Source organism: Rhinolophus ferrumequinum (genome assembly GCF_004115265.2).
Source record: "Rhinolophus ferrumequinum isolate MPI-CBG mRhiFer1 chromosome 15 unlocalized genomic scaffold, mRhiFer1_v1.p scaffold_54_arrow_ctg1_1, whole genome shotgun sequence".
Taxonomy (NCBI): Eukaryota; Metazoa; Chordata; class Mammalia; order Chiroptera; family Rhinolophidae; genus Rhinolophus; species Rhinolophus ferrumequinum.
The window spans coordinates 17,077,351-17,098,421 of record NW_022680357.1 but is presented as its reverse complement, the minus strand read 5'-3'; the positions used below and the strand labels follow the sequence as shown (position 1 = coordinate 17,098,421).

At 53.9% G+C, this 21,071-nt stretch overlaps 1 protein-coding gene and 1 long non-coding RNA gene across 2 annotated transcripts in view; one reads left to right on the top strand and one right to left on the bottom strand.

Moving 5' to 3' along the window:
- HS3ST2 (heparan sulfate-glucosamine 3-sulfotransferase 2) overlaps positions 1-20,607 on the bottom strand; it is a 54,728-nt gene extending 34,121 nt beyond the window's left edge. The window contains exon 1 of the mRNA XM_033102052.1: positions 19,956-20,607. Within this exon, the coding sequence (XP_032957943.1) occupies positions 19,956-20,422 (467 nt within the window). The 5' untranslated portion in view covers positions 20,423-20,607. The remainder of the gene's footprint in view (positions 1-19,955) is intronic.
- Positions 15,223-15,666, top strand: LOC117019841 (uncharacterized). The gene is made up of 2 exons (XR_004422574.1): positions 15,223-15,520; positions 15,621-15,666. It is a non-coding gene; the product is annotated as an uncharacterized LOC117019841 (long non-coding RNA).
- Positions 20,608-21,071: the final 464 nt, after the last annotated feature.

The following is a 21,071-nucleotide window of genomic DNA, read 5'->3' as shown; positions in this document are numbered from 1 at the left end:
CGGCTTTTTATGCAGCTCTATGATGAAGTCTTTAGGCTCCGTGCCCAGGAGGGCAACTCTGGAGTTTGCTACGTCTAATTGGACAGCGATGGCAGGTTGGGATTCAGAATTATGCCAGTGTTGCCTTGTCATCAGTGGTGCACGAGAGTTCCCGTATCCTCTCGTCCACTTTCCAGCACGTGGCATTGTTTAAAATTTTGCTAGTCTAATAGGTGTAAAATGATATCTCAAATTGTTTTAATTTTAATATATTCAAATGAGTTCATATAGAGCATACAGATTTTTTTAACTGCCTACTACCTGCCTGGCATGGTGGGTGATATGAAACAAGAATGGGACGTGGTCCAGGACCTCACTACGTACTTGAGGGTACAAAGTAAGGCCCAGCGTAAGACCAGGGAGGCATTAAAGGGGAGAGGACAGGAAGGGCTTTCAGTGACATGTACTGAGTACAACACTGTCCAAAGCCAATAGTAATATGTTAGCAAGAGCTGACTGGGCCACTTGGCCCATTGCAGCAACAATCTGAAAAGCCGACTCATGTCTGTCCATCCTGAAGTGACATCAGGCAATAAGCATCTTTTGTTCATGAGAAGAAAATTTGATTTGATAAGACTGCAGCTTTACCCAAAGTTGAATGTGCTTGAACACAAAGCCTTATTTTCAGTATCCTACTGAGTTGTTTATTGTAGCTAAGCAAATGTAGCCATGATTAAAGAGACATCATGAGGCCCCCATAGCAATGCAGCCGGAGCCAACATAACTTTTCCTGTCCACAGAAGTGCTGGGTAAAATATTACAACAAAAACACATAGCTGAGTTTACAAAACAGAAAGGGAAATGCCTGTTCGCCAGAAATGAAGAGAGGATGAGCTAGTGAGAATAATGCCACCGTGGCCCACAGACATAACCGTTCATCTCAAGGCCTTAGTGACGCCCAGAAGGACCCCTGCACAGAGCTGGGCATCTCACAAGGGTTGCCATCTATGAGACGGAAGACTAGAGACACTCTTCCTACTGGCCCAGGAGAACTGGAACTTTGTTATTACTCAGGGCTGTGGGAGGAAAAACTAAGTCTCGAGAAATTTGAAACCCTGAGCTTGTGCCTGTCATGGTGCAGGAATCTCAAAGCAAGGAATTAACACAAACGTTTGTCCCACTGCAGCAGAAGTAAATGCAAAACCACTCACTAGAAACACTTGCCCACCCAGACACGTGGCGCAAAACAGGTGCAAAAACAACCCCATCAGAGACGAGCTCGAAATGTACAAATCACAAAACACACGTCGTAATGTGACCCGTCGTAATGGAGAAGAAGAAGACCTGACAGAAAGGAAATGGGGTCTTCCAAAGACTCTGAGATAATAAAGCAATTTAAAAGGAACTATAAAATAAATACATTTAACATAATTGAAGAGATTAAAAGAAAAAAATAGAAACACTGATGAAAGGATAGCATATTATGGGGAAAAAAACAGGCAAATGCAAGTTTTGGCAAAAGTTCTAGCCTTTCCAAATTGAGCCATTTTCTTATTAACAACATGCTCTCAAACACATAAAAATACAAAGGGAATTTTCTACAGTTCAACACAGAGACATTAAAGGAAGGAAACAGGGAGAAATGGGAGAAATGCATTAGAAGGTGCAACAGGGGGTCCCAGAAGGAGGAAGAAGAGAGAACGGAAAAGAAAATCCTCAAAGAGATGATGGCGGAGATTTTTCCAGAATTGATAAAGGGCATCAACCCTCAGATTTAGGAAGCACAGTGTGTTCTGATCAAAATAAAACAAATCCACATTTTAGACCCATTGCAGTGGAATGACAGAATACCGGAGATACAATGAAAAGCAGCCCCCGATAAAAACACATATTTGCCTGTAAAGGAACAAGAACTAGATTCCGATTTCTCAACAACGAGACAAAAGTTCAGAAGATGCTGGAATTATATTTCCCAGGATCTGAGGGAGAGAAAATGCCAATTGTAACTGTCAACCACCTCAAGCTCTGTAATGAACTAACTAATAATCAAGAGTGAAGGCAAAATAGAGGCATATTCAGAAAAAGAAGATACTCGTAGAATTTACCAGTAGAAAAAAGTACGAAAGGGCAAACTCTCGTCCACAGCGATGGAACTCCAAAGGAGGACGTGGGTAACAACAGAAGGAATGGCAGGCAAAGGACTTAGGAAGCGTCCGGGTAAATCTACGTAGATGTTGACTGTGTTTTTCAAAAGGAAGGAATGGTGATACTCGGGTTTGGGATGGTGACAAGGTGTGGCTGAAATCCTAGATGAAAACACGGCGGACGGGGGATGGTGACAGGGATTACTAGTACGTTGAGGTGCTCGTGTTTTGCGGGCAGAAGGTAAAATATTGATAAATTGGAGGCTGTGAAGTTAAAATTCTAAGGATAACCCCTCAAAGCATGTAAGCAGAGCAGATAACTTCGAGCGTGTGGGAAGGAAAGGGGTCCATGTGGCTTTCGAGCTGGTTTGGGGCCGGGAGCAGAGCGAGGACAGGCAGCAGTGCCGTGTGGGATGTCACCGGGCACAAGGCAGGTGGTGCAGGAAACGATAACCACGGCCAGCCGGCCTCTGCGGCGGGATGAAATTGCCGTCATCCCCAGTGCAGCCAGCAGCTCCTCTCACCTCTTCTGTGCCCCCTGACACCATCAGAGAATTCCTATTTTGTGAGCTCCTTTGGGTAATTGCAAAAGCAGGTGACGCCTCTGAAATAACGTTTCCTTGCCAAGCAAAGCCTGTGGAGAAGGGGCAGGAGGTGACCTCCCTGACACGAGTGCAAAGGAAATGATGTGGCACGAATTCGACTTAAGGAGCCTTGGGGAAGACTCGTGCTCTGTGACACACGGCCACCCTCCCCGGGCTAAGCCACCCACGGAATCTCTGATTGCGCTGCCTTCCACTTCCCTTTGTAAGTCAGATGCCCGTCGCCATCAACCCCAAAAGTCAGCATCGATTTGATGTCAGACATGATGTGTGCACGGCACCACCACTTCAGCTCCTTGTGCAAGCGGGACGCGGGCGGCATCAGCATGGAAACTGCGTCTTTGCGTGTGCACAACTTTGAGGTCAGGAAAATGGCCACGCGCTTTACACTGAAAAGGTAACGTAAAGGTAGGAAGAGGCAGAAAGACAGCTCACAGAAAGACCGCTGTGTGGGCCTGAAGGCAATGCATTTCACAGCGGTAAGAAGACCGCTCTGCGAAATGCTGCATGCACACACTTGTCCACTTGCGGGGGGCGGGAACTCAGCCTGCACACGTTCTCAGAAAAAGTTCATGAGCAAAATGCCGTCGGGAGCACCTAACACCATTAGTTCTAACGAGCAGAAGTGGCAGGTGAGGGGCAAAGCAGCATCTCTGGGTGAAAGGAGGGAAAACTGTGTCATCTTGAAAAAGAAAAAAGCCCAGAACATGCTGCCTTGAGTTGAAGAGAAAGAATGCAGTGGTTTCTTCTGCCTTGGAAAGAAAATGTCAGCTGACTCACAGAGGTTCCCTGTCCTGCAGCTTTTGTGCCAAGAAAAGTACAACGCGGACAAACGCGGCTCTCAGTATAATTGAATGGATCAAACGTGATTGGCAGACCATTCCGAATGGCAACTATTCTAAAGCCACAGGCAGAGAGGAAGAGGGTAACGCCCCTCCCTCGCTGCTTCTACTTCTCAGCCTTTCCTGCGTGTGCAGGTGAGTCCACAGTGCCACATGTTTCCTGTGGGCGCCGGCGAGCTTTGCCGAGTCCCGCCCCATGCATGTCACCCAAACATGCCTTCATCCATTTAACACACAGTCGCCAGGTGTCATTAGGTGCCAGGCACGTTTGTGGGCGCCGAGACGAGTACCAGGGACAGGCGGTGCTTTAGTTCACAGGGATGCTGAAGAAAGCTCAGTGGCGTGAGGGGCGTGTTAAGCCAGGTGCCCAGGGCCATGAGGGATGCACAAGGACTGTCACAGTGGAGTGCAGCTCACGGATGGGGTGACTGTCGGCTGGGGTGCAGTGAAGTGCGGGGCCGGGCGTGTGTGGTCGGGCGGGGCTGGGACGTGTGTGGTGCAGACAGAAGGTCATCGTCACCCAGCCCGAGGCCTTGCGTCACGAGACCCAGGCAGGATCCTGGACTTTCCCAGGCTGCAGGGGACGAGGGCACAGCCCAGCAGACACCTCTCCCACCCGCCCTACAACTGGCACGAGGAACGGCCGACTTTTTGGGGGCTCTTGCCTCCACATGCCACCGTCCTTTAAACAAATGGTCTCCTCTTTCAATCACATTCCTGCCCTTTTCTATGACCCCTGCCCTTTGGTAAATGCAGCTCCGGGAGCTTCCGCTGCTGGGTTGCAGCAGCTGTGGACACCTAATCGATAGCGTTTCCTAATGATTTTCTCCCCGGCAAGGACTCTGGCCCGAACTGTTCAGCCACCGCCCACTGGGCTGAACGAAACGAGGGCGTCAGAGCAGCCCAAGAGGCAACCAGTCGTTCCTGGGCTTTAAGGACTCATTCACGACTGCTGGAGGTGAGAGACGACGCCTCCAACTGTCAGAAAACCAACCCTCTTGGAGCCCAGGCTGCAGACTCTGCGTCAGAAAGGCGGTGCTGGTGGGTCTGCGGGGAACGGATTCCGCAGGAGCCTGGAGTGAGCGGTGGAGATCCCGGGCCCTGGCCCAGTGCCTCCTGGGTCCCCGCGTCCTGATGGATTTCTGCTCAGGGATTCCAGCACTGGACAAAGGACCGCCAAGTCCATGTCCTCCAAACGCGGTCGTTCTCATGCAACCCCCACCGTTCTGGCTGTATGCTTACACTACTACGTTCTATTTTTCTTTAAAATCCACTCACTTTTTTTGCTTACCTCAATTTATTTTTCAATTTTTTTTCCTAGAACATTGTTAGAACCATAAATGGAAAACCAGTATATCTTGCCACTAACAGCAGGTAAGTGTAAACATAAACACAGAGGAGGAAACAGATGAAACTCTAGTTAGGTTGTGTGGCCGTGTTAGAGGTCTCCAGGACCTACGGACGCGAAACGGGGCCCGTCCCTTTCACTCCGTTGGAACGAGGGCACGGAAATTGAAACGAGTGCTACATGTTCACTCCGTGTTTTGATGGGTGTAACATGAGAGCACGACGGCCCAGATTACCTCGAGCGTCACCCCGGGCCACCCGGTTGATGACACATCCTCCGCTCAGGATACACAAATCCAACGTAACTCATTCTACAAATGGAAACACTGAGAGCGCACAAGTCACTCACCCAAGGTCAAAGCCAAGTCCATGGAGTTATCGGAGCGACAACATGGGTATTTTGACGCATGTTTTTTGGACACCACCGTTGGGCTCAGATTCCCTTTCCTCGTGGTGCCGGAACTTGGGGCATCACTTACGTGCCCTTTGGACAACCAGCTGGTGTCATTAGCCTAAGAAGGCTCAGCTGTCACCCACCCTTCTGTGGTCGGTCACCACTGAGTGGACACAGGTGGCAGAGCCCTAGAAATGGCGGGCAGCTCTGGCTCTGAGCCTCCCGGCACCCGTCCTGGAGGAGGAAGCCTGGTCTGATGGGGTCGGCAAACGAAGGCCTGAGGGGCAGCTTTTAGCAGGAGACCAAGACGCGACTGAGCCTGGTCTTCCGACCAGACCAAGCTCAACCTGAAAAGCTGGGGGCGTGTGAAGGTCACGCTGATATCCATACTGACAGCACATTAGGTATCTGTGGTGGGGGGGACGGGGGGTTAGTTCCTGGTCCTTGGGAGTTCTCCACGTCTACTTCCCGAGAAAGCACCTGGGAAGAGAAGCGTGCAGAGCTGGCCTTCTGGAGCTCGTGAGCCAGCGTGCTGCTCCACTACGTCGCAGGTCCACTGCGCCCCATCCACTCTCCTTGGCTCACCCTGGACGTCAACGGCAGCTGCAGGTGGCAATTCCTGTGAACCCTGACGGCCCCCCTTCTTCAGAATCTGTTAGTCCCTTTGATCCTCTGCCCAAGGGCTTTACTCAAAACTGTGGGTGCCCGCTGTCCCCTCACACGGGGCAGGTCAGAAGCACAGGGAGGAAAACGCCCCTCGCCCTCGGAAAAACTCTCCGCCAGCGGGGCGTATGGAGGGACAATTCTGAGGCACTTTCTAGATGATCCCTTAGAACTCCTTAGGTCCCGCAGGAATGGGTCCCAGGCACCACAATGCCAACCAGCGGTCGGAACCCGTCCCTGTATCCCTGTGCCAGTCCATCAGTCCCACCTTCAGGGATCACGTCCTAAATAAACTAACTACCTGCACTCACATTCTTGTCTCCAGCTCTGCTTCCAGGGACATCCAGACTCAGACATGGGTTAAGGTCAAGAGTCCCTCTTCCCACGCCATCCTGACGAGACGCTGGGGAGAGTTAGGTACAGGAAGCTGGCTGGCGATCTATATCAAAAACCTCTATTTTACAAAGTATGCTTATTCTCAAAGCCACAAATTCTTCTGCAAGAGATTTATCCTGGGGTGGGGGAGGGGGGCATACAGCACACTTGCTGCTGTCATTTTTATTTTTAAATAATAAAATGTGGGGACAACCCTGATCTCCATCAATAGGAAATACTGCAAGTTATAAAATGACATGTAAAGCCTACGACGATATATATCTGTATGTCTAACACGGTATATAAAGTACACACATGATTTGTGTGGAGCTGTAACAAGCAAAATTCTAACAGTGGTTACAACCAGAAGTACAATTTGGGGTGACTTTTTAATTCTTTTATAAGTTTTCTAATTTTCCCACAATGTGCAATGTCTATTCGAATGTTTCAAAGAATATACTCACACAGCTCAGAAACATATAAGGTGTGTGGTGAGAAGTCCCCTCCTACACCCAATTTCACCCCCAGGAAACGGCTGCTGTTAGTTTCCTCCGTATCCTTTCAGAATTTATGGATGCATAAATAAGGAAATTTGGATATTTATTATTCCTTCACCCCCATTCTCCACAAAAGATAACAAATGTCCTTCACCTTGCTTTTTTAACCGCCTTTTTTTTTTTTTTAACATGTCTCGAGAAGGCTTCACATCAGTATATCTTTTTCTTTCCCTGTTATTGCCCCAAAGGATGTGTGTCTGTTTGCTTACTTATTTACTTTAAAAAGGTACAAGTCTCTATATGTTGGGAACAACAGGGCCCCTGCCTGATGACAGACGTCATGATACAGAGTACGATCATGTTTGAACCAGGTTACCATGAATAACCAAAGCTGACCAGGAGAATCCCAGTGGACCAGTAACTGGGGACGTGGCCGAGTTAGGAAATGTAAACCGTCTTTCGCTCAGGGGCTGGCGAGAGTAAGCGACGCTGGCAGTGGGGACACCTCAGACGCTCACTGTGGTTACGACAAAGCGCCCCACCTGCCGTCCCCCCGATCACTGCGTCCCCACCATTGTGTTCATCTACTTCCTGGTCACGCCCCACCTCTGACCTCCCCTCCAGCTGTACAGGCTCCTGAGTTATTGCAGCTGCTTCCAGGATTTCAATCATCACCCACAGGCTGGCAACACCCACATTTTTGCCTCCAGCCCAGGTGGCTTCGGCACAACCACTCAAATAGGGCCCTCATCACCTAAGGAGAACAGACCCATTCAAACTAACCCCCATAAAAAACGGGAGCGTGTGAACAGATACAGGGGTGCCTCATGGCTACAAAGTGCAGACACTACAGCCAGGTTTCAACAACTTCTCTGTTGTTTAGGGGTCTCTGTGTCCGATTTCAGGTGCCACAGGCAGAGAGAACATGATTGCTGGTTCTTTACCAAGTCCTGGGAAAACTGTGGGCATCTGCAGGCCGGAGTGGGCGTTCTTCCCCAGCTCCAGCTGGACAGGGTACGTTCGGGAGCTTTTTGTCCCAGCACTTGGCTCCGGGTGGAGGGTGGGGTGAGCAGGGGCCAGCTTCCAGCTCGGTCCTGAGGCTGGTTGCAACCAGACGTGGTCGGGAGGTAGTGAACCGCCCCCTGGATGTCTGTGTGGCCATGTGGGCCCTCTCAGCCCTTGCTTCAGACCCCAGTATCCGTCGGGAGTGTGTGTGTGGGATGGGGAAGGTTTAAAGGCCACCCAGCACCCTTGATTCTAACTCAGAATATGGACGGAAGCTAGGGAGGCGTGTGACCTGCAAAGACGTGGGAGCTGGTAATCGGGAATCACAGCCGAGTGAGGGGTGTGGACTGCCCTTTTCAGTAGCTGAGTTCTGTAATCACGGACTTTTTAAAATTAAGTTTTATAGTTAAAAGTATTTTACAGGGAAGCAGACTTTTTATTGGTGTTCAGCTCTATGACTTTTTAACACACACAGATCCATGGGACATCTCACCACTATCAGGACACAGGATGGTTCCATTGCCCCCCAAAACCCTCTGGGGTGCCTGCCGATAGCCACACCCCCCTGCCCCTGCCCTAAACCCTGGGCCCCACCAACAGCTCTCCATCATTTCAGTGCCGTCTCTTTGAAAGTGTCATATAAATGGAATCACAGTACGTAACCTCTCTTTCACTCAGCACAATGCCTCTGAGATTCACCCAAGTCACGGTTTTTTACAGGAACAATAAAGGTTTTACCGAGGTTATTCGAATTGGAATTGTACAGAAACTTTGGGTTAGCCCTCCAGTGATATAGTAAAGAGCAAATATTGCAACTTATCAAGCCCAGAATCCAGACAAAATTATACAAAACTGAGCCGGGAAAAAGATCTAAAAATACTGCATCGCATGGCTAGGTCTGTTCCTCCAGTTCTTCACGGCTGCGTTCGCTTTTCCCATGATGCCCCACCGATTTGCAATTTAAATTGGAATCAGAGCTTTGTAAATCACCCAGACTTTGTAATGTCAGCCAGTGCCTCCCTGTTGGCGGACCATGACACCCGAGTGTAATAAAATAACAGTGACATCAAAGCAAGAGGCATCTAGGTGGGTAGGTCAACACGTTCAGAAGTGGGGTGTGAACCATGAGTGGTTAAAAAAACCCCATTCAGGTGGTAAGAGGACATGACTTTAAATGCCACCTAACCCCGTCATTAGAAGATAATCCTTTCCTTTTTCATTCTACTCAAATCTTCTGAACACATCGCGAAGGAGAACGTCTTAGGTGCTAAAATGCTGTTCACACCGTTGTAACAGTTTTGGTTCTTTCTCTCTCTAACAGGAAAGAAGAGGCTGCCTCAGGTGGACCGGGCAACAGTATCAAGTGGGAATTTCATGGCGCTGTTTGGTTTTTCCGGCTACTTCCTGTCTTCCCCACCCCAAGTGACGATTCTCCTTTAGGACAGCGATACAAAGTTTCATGTTTAAATAAATAAGTTAACGCAAAAGTTACAGAGTGGGCTTTCATACCATGGAAAGTAAATAAAAGTATCGGCAGATACAGCCAAAACGAAATCGCGAAGTTGGCACCCAAACGACCCAAACGACCGAAGGACGGGGAAGAACGCGTCCGATGACGCCACGACTGGGAGGCTTAGACAGACGGCCCCAGGGACGAGAAGAGCTCACGATGGCCCAGCTCCTCCACCCCGGGCCCTGCGGCCAGCCTCTCAGTCCTGACCACGCACCTGACCAGGGCCTCCCTTCACGGCGAGGCCAGGCTTGGCTTTAAAGGGACTGTGTCACCTCTGACACGCTCCGTTCTGAGGGGTGGCTGCTTCTCGCCCATGGAGAAGCAGTTTGGAGCAGTGATGGCACCACAAACTCCACATCTGCAGGAACTCCTGGGCACGCGCGTGAGTGACAATGAGGGACAGTGGGTGGGGACTGCTGGCTTCCTCCCGGGGGGGGGGCAGTTCTACAACCAAAGGGGGGCCAGTTCTACAACCAAAGGGGGGGCAGTGCTACAACCAAAAGGGCTTCGCCAGCCATGGGTCATCCTCACTCCAGGCTCTTCACCTCCGCGTTGGCCTAACTAACAAAACCCCAGCTTTCCTCACCTCGACAAAGGTCGTCGCACACCCCTTCGTCCCCCAGGCATGCCCACAGCTTAGCGATGGTCACAGCTGCCCCAGGCACCGCCCGGAAGGGGGACCCACAACACTAATAAGGTCTAACACGCTTATGACACTGAATCGCTACAACGACCTGGAGCCTCATGTGCTGCAGGAGAAACACAAGCTCAGGCAGGGGAGGCGGCTCACCCCACAGTTGGCAAGTGCCAGAAGGAGGACCCGAAATGGTGTCGCCTGTGTCTGAGGCCCAGACTCTCTCCGTCGCGAAAGGACAGCTGCCAGGCGCCCTCCCACCCACACGCATGCCCTGTTAGAGCCACAAGTGCTCCAGAAAAGTCGCAAATCAGTAAGACATAACTGACAGCTCACACTTTTGGAAATGCCATCTTTCAAACTTTTTTCTAAAAAAGAAAAACCTAGAAGGCCTGGCGATCAATACAGGGGTGGCAAAAACTCTGTTGGGATTGACTAGTGATTGTCCCCTCTCAACAGGACAAGTCCCCCCTCGACTTCCTGTCCCACAGCCACCGACACTCACTCGTGTGTGTGCCCACAGAGCCCCTGAGGGTGCCGAGTTTGCGATGCCATCACTCTCCAAACTGCTTCTCCGCAGGCGAGCCGCTCCCGGCAGCTGGGGCACTGCCCCCAGCTCACATGCCATGTTCGGGGAAGCTCAGAGCCCTCCAAACTCCTACACTCCGCCCTGGGCGTCAGCTCTGAGGCCCTCGAGCCTCACGCTGTAGAGACGACCTCCCTGGCACAGCTGTCATCTGAATCATGTCCAAATTTGAGTGCCTATAAAAACGGCTTTGACAGAAGTACCTCCCGGCGTCATTTATGCCTATTTCCTCCTCTTCATCCGTGGCAGGAAAGAACAATGGAGTGAAGTCAGGTTCTCTCCCTCCCCGAGAATGACTGACAGGTAGAGATTGGACTCGTTGCTCATGAATGCCTGGTTAATGCAGACGTTTGCACTGGAGAAACTCTGAGGAAGGGGCTGAAAGTAGAAATGTGGTCACCACAGAGCTCTGCAAAGACTTTACTCATTTTTCAGGGAATAAATAATTCAGATCCCACATTGTTTCAGCCCGAAGTCGCCATGAACGGAGATCATGTAACCAAGCCCTTCTGAAAATGGGGAGGGAGCCTGAGAAAGGCGACCGCTTTCAGCCATCTTGCTCGAGCAAAAAACGAAAGCTGCGAGGTGATTTCGCATCTTCACTAAAACCATCAAGGCAGAGACACACTGCAAAGAGGCTGCCAGAGCAGAGAACACTTCCCACAGGCTGGCTGGCGGCTTTGGGGGAACCCGGGAGCGCAGGTCCCGATGACCTTGCAGGAGCCATTATGGTGCCCAATTCCGTTGGAAGGAAACCCCACAAGACGCCCCCTAAATCTAGCAATGCCATGAAAGCAGGCACCGTGGCCATCAGGTTGATGAGGCCGGACAGGAAGGAGAAACCAGGGACCACGCCTTTCCTGGTTTGGAACAAAGCTAATTCAACCTTCGAAGGACCTGCATTTATCAAAGGCCTCAAAGACGCCTAGCAAGAGGGACTGCCATCTGCCATCCATTTGGGGGTGGACCTAAAGCCTTGCATTAACACAGAACGTGATTTCTAACTTTGGTTAGTTCAAGGTCACCTTCAGATAGACGCTTGGCCAGTCACTGTCCTGGGGAGTCTATTAGATTCAGACCCCAGCCTGTCACCTGTCAGGGCCTGAGAGACAGCAAGCCGTGACAGATGTCATTGTCACCACCACCTTTGTCCCCTGCAATCCATCAGCAGTCCTGCAAATGTCCCTTCAGAAGGGACCAGCAACTGCCCACCTCGCACCCCTCCACCACAACCACTGCGAAGCCGCCTGGCCAGTCTCCCCACGTCCACCCCCACCTAGCAGCCCGAGAGCACCTCTGGGTCCTTCCTGAGCTTCGAGCCATCCCCTGCCTCCCACACACTCAAGGAGAAGCCCGACTGCTTGCAGTGGCTGACAGGGCTCTGTGTCACCGGGCCCGGCCACATCTCTGAATTTATTTCCCGTTGCTCCTCTGTGCTCATGCCACGCCAGCCATGTTGGTCCCCAGAGTTTCCTCAATCAGACCAGCTATCCTGCTGTTTTCAGAGCCTCTGCACTTGTTGCTCCCTCTGCCTAGAAGGTTCTTTGCCCAGATCACAGCATGCTTTGCCCCCTCACCTCCTCCACCTTCCCTACCCACCCCACCTAAACCAGCACCCTCCCCACCCACCTCTCCCTGTATTTCCTCCATGGCGCTTGCTTGTTGCCAACTGACATAGATATGATGTCCTTATCCATTTACTGACCACAAAGGAAGCACCGTGGGGCAGGATTTGTGTCTGTTTTCTTCACTGCTCTCTCCCCAGTGCCTGGCACAGAGTAGGTGCTCAATAAATCTCTGTGGGCGTGAGGACTGAGTCACCAGCGTCTGTATCCCGTATTCTCTTACCCCGTCACCCGAGACCCGCATGTGAAAAGCCTGACAAAGGGCTGGTGCCAGTTTGTGGCCTTGGGACAGACTCACCGATTCCTCGTCCTCCCTCAGAACGGTGTATGTGCACTCACTGAGCACCTACTGTGTGCCAGGCACTGTTTGGGCTCTGGGGATCGAGGCATGAACAACACAGACAAGATCCTGGCTCTCAGAGAGTTTTCAGTCTTGTGGGGGAGACAGTCGGTAAAAAGAAAACGGAATGAGATAATTGCAGATTGCAATAAGAGGATGAATTAAATGAAGCAGGATGGAGATGGGGACGGAGATAGTAAGCCAGCACACACAGGTCGCTCAGGAAGGCGTCTCTAGGAGGTGACATCTAAGCTGGAACCTGCATGACGAGAAGCAACCAGTCTAGGGTACAGCAAGTGCAAAACCCTAAAGCTTAGGCACCAGCTCCCCAATGCCTCTCTGACACACCCTGGGTCGGGGCCCCTCCCCCGTAACCCCACAATGCTGGGGGCGTTCTGTCTCTCTGCAAGTCTTGCTATGGGACTTGTCCGCCCCTTCAGCTCATGAGAGGAGAGATCTTCTTTCTCATCTTCATGTTTCCAGGCCTTGGCACAATGCCTGCCACACAGTAGGTCATCAGTAAATGTGTACAGAACTAACGTGACTGGAAACAGCTTTATTTTTGTATGAGTGGAAGCAGAGGTGAAGTCGTGGGATAGGCAGACTGAGAACCAGCCTCCCTATGGGGCAACCCCTTGCATCCATCCCCTGGAGAAGTTTTAGGTGCCCAGTGAAACACAAATAATGTGCCAAATCCTCCAGGAAGCCGTCCCAAATTCCCTCCATCGGATTTCGTCCACTCTTCATGCTACTACAGCTCTGCTTGTAGCTCTATTATGGTCCCTACCACCATCTGACTTCTGTGAAAATTTCCACGAACATCGAACGACCCCGTCAAACAGTGAACAGCCCACAGGCGGGACCTGTGCCCTCGTCGTCTCCAGGTCCTCAGCACTCGGCTCAGTAAAGGCAAGACGAAAGAAGCAAAGACAGGCAACGCTAACTAACACTCACGGGACCCCTTCCACGTGCCAGAAATTTTCTGAGCACTTTCACACGTTATGACTCATTTACTCCTCACAGCAAACCCCCCACCCCCACGGTAGGCAGCTAGGTCCGTCCCAGGGTGCAGCTGGAACTGAGGCGCAGAGAAGCCACTGGTTGGTGGACACATACCTGGCAGGCGGTGAAACTGAGATCCCAACTCGTTCATTCAGATGCGGGAGCCCGAGCTTTTAATTACTGGGCTGGAAATCACCTCCCCTTAGCTCCGTTTAAGCCCGCCCAGGACTCCTGACTCGTGGCTTCTCTCCCGCCCCCACCCCCACAAGTGCTCCCAGGAGACTCTGCCTCAATGCCTGCCAATCTCGCCACCAGCCTCAGGGCAGATCTGGGACTCCCGTACCCAGAGGGAGCACCGAGGCCGGGGGAGTGGGGGGCCTGAGCTAACATGAAACCCTCTCCTCCCCAGTGCTGACGACTATCTGCCCAACCAAAGGCAAGCGTGGGCGACCCCTGTCACGGGCTCCCTCTAAGTTGCCTCTGTTCACAATAAATGGGAAGTCCCAGGGACACCTCCCCCCGCCCCAAGTGGAGTACCTTTCACGCAGCTAGCAAGGTACATACGAAGAAACGACACTGTCTTCCCCTCTTTTTTCAGTGACATTAGACCGTCCGAGAAAGCCGAGTGACGCCCTGTCTCACGCCATGTCGCAGAGTGGGAGAAAAAGGACTTCGCATCTGAGATTTTTAGACACCTTCTGCATGCGCCTGGAAAATGCTACCTTCAGAGAAAGTGAGAGTGACGCCGCCCCTCAGGAGATGCAGGGAGAGGTCCTCGGGCCTCCACCCTGAGCAGACCCCCTAATTTTCTTACTCATGGGAGCTGGTGGCCGCGGGCACGGAGATGGGACCACAGTGAGGGCCTCTGATTCCAAAGCCTGGGGGGAGAGTCCAGACGGGCTCGTGCCCAGGAAATCTATGTAAGGCTCGAGCCCCAGTTAACCCAAGCAGCACCTCCGGCCCCTGCTCCTTGGAAGAACACGCTCAGTAATTGTCCCTATGCCATTACCCTGCGGAGACGGCCTCTGGGAGGACGGCTCTGGACCAACTGCCCAGCTGTGCCGCTCGACAGGCAGCAATTACCTCTGAAATGCTAAGTTATTTCCACTCGCTGTGGCTTTTACCCACCTCGTCAGGCTGCTCACGGACTACAAAGCACATCGGCCCATCAGGGCGGCCCATTAGGAGAACAAAGTGGCAGCAGACCCGGCCTGCAGCTGCCTGGCACTGAGCCTGGCAGTGGTGGGCGTGTGACAAATAATGGCTTAACCCACCCAGGGTGTGCTGTGGAGTGAGTGCCACAGGGTCAGGTGGCTGCCTGACCCACAGCCTGAGTGCGTACCTACCTGCTGCCTGTACCACGGAGTCCCTGCGGCACCGACGGCCTCCCCTCCACGTCCTCCAGGGGACCCATCACCAGGGAGCCGTGTGCTCCGGTCCCCTCCCCACCCACTCTGTCACTCGGCCATCCAGGCCATCCCAGAAAGCTTCTCGGGTCTAACCAAAGGGAAGGAAGTGAGTCTATAGCCCTGCACCCAGGTTCGAGGATGCTCCCCCCACTAGCATTCTGGGGAATAACAGCACCTGTTGGGCACTGACTCCGCCCCCAACATGTGGGCGGTCCCTAAGGAACACCCATCACAGCATCTTGCTATCAGCTGGGGAGGAGGGGGGTGTCGCCTGCACGGTCCCTCATTTCAAGACTGCTGCTTCCCGGGAGACGAAAACTGAAAATGGTCAGAAGAGACCCTGCTGGCTGCAGAGACAAGCAGGGCCCGGGGGCTCCCGCCGCGCAGGCACCAGCCACTGGTACGGTGGGTCCCCAGGGCAGAGGCCACCTCTGGGGGACAGCGCTTCTATCCAACACGGAAACATCACACGTCACTGGAGCTGATACCCCATCCATCCTCAGATATACCCACATCTCAGAGATGCTAGGATACGGGGGAAAATATGCTTCTCAGAACCCATGGTAAGTGATGTTTTCACATTTTAATATACAAAACAGCCTTAACCAACGGCTTTTGGGAAAACTCGTTTTTTGTTTTGTTTTTTAAATTTTCCCTTGCAAGCTCTTCCACTGTCCTTCTACGCTCCGGGGAGCGACGCCAGCTCTGCGAAAACACCTCCTTGAGCCATGGCAGCTCTGCTCACCCGCCCTGAGAGCCCCTCGGTCCTGACAGACGGCACACGGGGCGGGAGGAACTGTTCTATCTGCACAGAGCTGCCGGCAGACAGAGCTACCAGGCGAGTGTGGGATTTATGGACTCCGTGTTTCCCTGAATCAGCATGTGTGACACCTCCTGGCCCGAGGCTGGGAAGCTCCTGATGAGGACGCGTCGGCACAGACACCGTGATTGTGTGCGGGAGTGCACGCGTGCGAGGTGCCATGCACACACATCGGTGCACACGCCACAAGCCTGCGTCCGTGCCGTGTGCTCGTCACTTTGTTACAGATAGTTAAAGCCTTCCGCATTCACTGCGTCCGTCGTCTCGGCTTTTGGTTTTGCTTCTTTCTGAAGTTTCTCCTAGATTGATTCCTTGATTGAAATGAGCTGGATAAGGCGACAGATCTTATTCTGTGTTTTCTCATCCCTTTCTTATTAGACGGTTGCTGCCCCCCCACCCCTGCCCCGGGCAAATCCTGTGTCTCCTTTGTCTTACGCTACCCCCAAGACCACCATCCATGCTGAACAAATAAATAACTAGAGTTGTGAAGTGGAGTCGAAAATTTACAGTGTGGGCTCATCTATCAAAATGCCAACACCGGGGCCGTGTCAACCTACTCTGGCCGGCACTTCTGTGCATTTAGAGAAAATCCACTTTCTGTTCACACTGCTCCCCCCAGCCCACCCCCCTACCCCCGGCCCATTGCTGAAAACTAGCAAAGCGGACAACACACTACACCAAACTCAGCTTCCCCTGAGGCTCTAAAAAGTACCAGACAAGGCCCAGCTTATCCCTCTTCACGGCAGACGAGGACCTGAGAATTCTGCCTCACGCCCAGGGCCGGTGACGGTCAGCACCCTAAGTACCCCCGTGAACGAGGGGAACCATCACATACACGGTCTGCCAGGCTTTTCACAGGACTGGGAAGCAGGTCAGACACCGTCCCCAGGTGAGCAAACTGACAGCCAGAAATGTCTACCTCCCTTGTCTATTGTGACTGTTTATCAATGGGGAGGGAGGGCAAGGAAGGAGGGGTGAGAGAGGGAGGGAAAAGGAGGGAGGAGGGAAAGGGAAGGAGGAGGGAGACAGAAAGAGAGGAGGAAGCAGGGGAGCAGAGAGGAAGGAGGAAGAGGGAGGGAGGGGAAAATAGAATCAAGCTGAAAGGAGAATTCAGGGCCAGGACCCTTCCTTGTCTCTCATGGAACTTTCTTTCCAGCAGCTAACTAGTCGCTCAGCCCCACTGGTGACAACAGCAGGGCCAGGAAGCCGTGGGTTCGGTACCATGCTGCTGGCGCTGGCAGTGGTGCTGGTGGTGAAATGGCAGCAGTAACAGCGGCCGCAGAAGTAACACTGGTGTCTCATCTTGGCCGACCCGAGGACCTCAAGGGCACCCCACGTGCCGTGCTCCGTGTGTCCTCAAACAACCTGCTGAGACGGACTCCAGGGGCCCCCGTGTGCCCAGCAGCCTCAGGGCATGACTCTGCTCCTCCCCACACAGCACCCAGGGGACCATCCGCCTCTGAGCGCAGGCCACCAGGTCACCTGTCCCTGTCCCCATGGTCTCCCCTTGTCTGCCTGGCTGGGCAGCTAGCCGACCCCACCCTCCAGGCCCAGCTGCTGCCATGGGGAGGACACTGGGAGGAGGGGCCAGGTGACATGCACAGGTGAGGGAAGCTTCAGTGTGAGTGTGTGTGTGCGTGTGTGCGTGAGTGTGTGTGCGTGTGAATGTGCATGAGTGTGAGTGTGTGTGTGTGAATGTGCGTGTGTCTGTGAGTGTGAGTGTGTGTGTGCGCAAGTGCGAGTATGTGTGCGCGTGCGCGTCTATCTTTGTGTGAGAGTGTAGGCCAGTGACGACTGGCCCTAAATTTCATCAACTTGCTTTGTGACCCCACTCCAGATGCTCTCTCTTGGGGATTGTAGTTTTCACATCTGTAAAATACTAAGGGCAGCAGGCAGAGAGACGAGTATCATATGACCTGCCATGCAACTCATGGAATTCAGGAATAAAATCAGAATCTGAGTTTCAAAGGGTCCCAGAAATCCCCATCATTTCTGCAATTAATGCCTATTTACTTGAGGGGTAATAAAGGATGAAACACACACAGAGAAATGTTCCAGAAATTATGGCAACAGCCTCCAACTAGGGCAGTAATTCCTTATGCAGAAATGGCAATCCACAACCAGACCTCTGGGTAATTGTTCTTTTAGAAACATAAAGGGGGAAAGGGAAGCTCGGTCAGACCCTGGGAAGTGGGGGAGAGAGAGAGAAAAGTGGAGCTGTCAGTGTGCTTGATGTTAAATAAAACCTACCAGGACTCAGCTGAGAATTTTAGCAGAATCCAAATGTGCTATAAAAAAAAAAAAAAAGAAGGCACGGCTCCCATCTCGAAGGTTCACAGCTAAGCTGGCTTAAAATCACACATGCCAAGATTAAAAATAAAAAGCAGCCATCCCTGAATGACAGGGGCTGAGGGCAGGAAGCCTGAGGGATGGTTTTCGCTGGAGGAGCGGGGAATGCAGCCAGCCATAGGTGTTCAGTGGAGGTCACCACATCTAACAGCCAGACGCTTACAATTGTGCTATTTTGCACTTAAAAGGGACTTCACGTTGGCAAGGGGTTTTCGTATGCTCTCCAGATTCTCCCTTGAGGAACCCCTGCTGTGCTTTAGGGTGTGCCGGCCCCAGGCAGGTCTGCCATGCAGTGTGTTGGCCTCCCCTGCCCTGGGGTCTGGCTCCGACTCTGTCCCTGCACCCCTCCTACACCCAGGCGGGAAGCCTTTGGCCCGCAGCTTGGAAAGCACCAGACCTGCCATTCTGTGCCACCCTCTTCCACGGAGCCAGCATACTGACGCTGGGACTACACTTCCAGGGCTTGTCCCACCTCTGGTCCCCACAACCATGAGCACTGCAGGCCAGGGCTAACTGGCAAAGGTAACAAGTCAGCCTGTGCCCCCCCCCGGAAAATCCAGGGCCCCCGTTATGAGTCCAATGGAGTCCTTCTAACGAAGCCATTCACCCAATATGCTTAGGACTTTCTACTTCCTAAAGGGTGTAATTTTACAAAAATGTTTAAAATTAGCCTCAGCTACTGTATCAGCTGCCATGTTACTCCCCCCCCCGCCCAGTTCCATTATTATGCAGACATTTCCAGAAAGTCTTCAAGGGGTCAGGTGAATGCTGAGAATTCTGTGAGCCATGTGTTAAGCGGAGCCATATATCCCCTCTCCACCCACCCCCACCCAGGATGCCCCAATCAGCCCACACGTGGGCCAGTCCTACCCCTCAGCGCCATACAGGGCTTGGGAGATAAATACATATTGAACAGTGGAGGCTGCACCTTCCAGAAGCTTCAGGCTATACCCAGACACCACCAGCCTGGGGCACTCTCATTCCCAGCAGTGCAGTGGGGGAGTGGACAGTCTCCGTAACACCGGTGGCCCCTATGACCCTGCCAGCTTTCGCCGAGTGCCCACCGGTACTCCACCTTCCACACCCCACTGGCTGGTTTGGAAGCCGCTAGCGGTGCTGCACGGTCAAAGCACTTAGGAAAAGCCCTGGGAGGCGGGCAGCGCCGACACTGTTTCCCTGCCCACCGTGATGGGTGAGAAAACTGCAGATCAAAGAGTTTTAGGATTTGCTCAAGCTAAGTGACAGAGCCAAGGCTCAAACCCAGGCTTCCTCGTCACTCCACTATGACCACTGACTCAGGGTCGGAGGGACGTGGGTCTCCTCCCAGACACAGCAGCAAACCCCGGAAGCTGGGAAGGAGCCTGGAGACAGGGACTTCCTCACTGCCACACCTCGGGGGATGCCCTCTCATCAAGCGCAGAGCCTTGGCGCCTGTCGCAAGGGGGCCCTGTTCCGACTTTCCATCCTTCTCAGGGTCCTTCAGATGCCAGGAAAGACCTGCGGGGGTCGGGGGTAGGGGGTGCTGCCAGCAGGCAGCACGTGCCCTGCCCCTTCCCTGGGCACCTGCCAGGCCTCCCGCTGACCCTCAGGTCGACTTTCCTTCGGGCTACTCCAGTGACAATGGCCCTTTGCAGTTCAAGAAATTGCGTGCTCGGCGACACAATCATGGGAAGTTCTGGGTAAATCCTTCTGCTAGTGTGTCCCCCCAACACACACACGTGTCAGCCTGAACCCACACAACGAGCCGGGTAAAGGGGAAGAGAAACCGCAGGAGACCGCTCTCAGGATGGAGGCGACTGGACACCGCGCGCAGAGTGCTCCCCGCTTACCTGTACCAGTCCAGTCCGCGCCCGTAGTTCCTGTCGAAGAAGTGGGGCTCGGTGCCCAAAGCCCGCACGTCCGGGTGCACGCGGATAAACTCCAGCACGGCCCGCGTGCCCCCCTTCTTCACTCCCACGATGAGGGCCTGGGGCAGCCGCTTGGTCCCCAGCTTCTGCGAGCCCGAGTGGTTGGCAGCCGAGAGGCGGGGGGCGGGCGCGGCGGCGGGGGGCGCGCTGGGTGTCGGCCCCGGGGGATCGCAGGGGCGGGACTTCTGGAGAAGTTTCTGGCCGCCCGCGCCGGGGCCGTGGAGGCAGCGGGGCGCGCTGAGCAGGCGACTCCGGCCGAAGTCGTCGCAGCAGCACAGGAGGCTGTAACACAGGTAAGTGCAGGAGAGCGAGAGCGTGAAGGCAAAGAAGAACCTGCGCGCCCTCCGCGGCTGAGGCGGCCCCGCGCGGCCCAGGACCCTATAGGCCATGGCTCCATGGACCCGCGCCCGGGGGCATGGTTTCCGAGCGGGCGCCGGCGGCCGAGCGGCTCAGGCCCTGCGGCCGCCTAGGGGGCGCGCACGGCTCTGCCCGGGCCACGCAGGTCGGGCGTGAGGGGCCTCGTCTTCTCCAGGCGCTGCCGGCCGGGGCGCGCACCATGCCCGGGGATCCCGGGGGCGGCGGCGGGTCCCTGGGGAGCAGGCGGCGGCGCCTCCAACATCGCCGCGTCCTAGGCCACCGGGCTCTGCGCGGCGGGGCGGCTCCGGGCGCCCCTGGGCTCCTCGGCGTCCAGCGCCCGGAGCCCCATCCCGGGTCCTCGGCGGTGGCGAGGCTGTGCGGGCTGGCGGCGGGCCGGCCGGACGGTGGCGCTGGCGCGGGCCGCGTTCCGGCTCCTAGCGAAATGCCGAGCCGAGAGCGCTGCCGGCTCTATTTAAGGAGTCGCCTGACGTCAGCCGCGCGGGTCCCCCAAGCTCGCGCCCCGCCCGGGGACCTGGCCTGCCCCCCCTTATCCCTCCGAGGACACACACCCCAGGCCCTTCCCACGCAGGCCACGCCCTAGGGAGCCCTGACCAGCTTGGGGCGGGGAGGGGAAGGGAGCGTGTGGAGGCATTCACTCCTTCAGGGCTGGACCCCCCACCA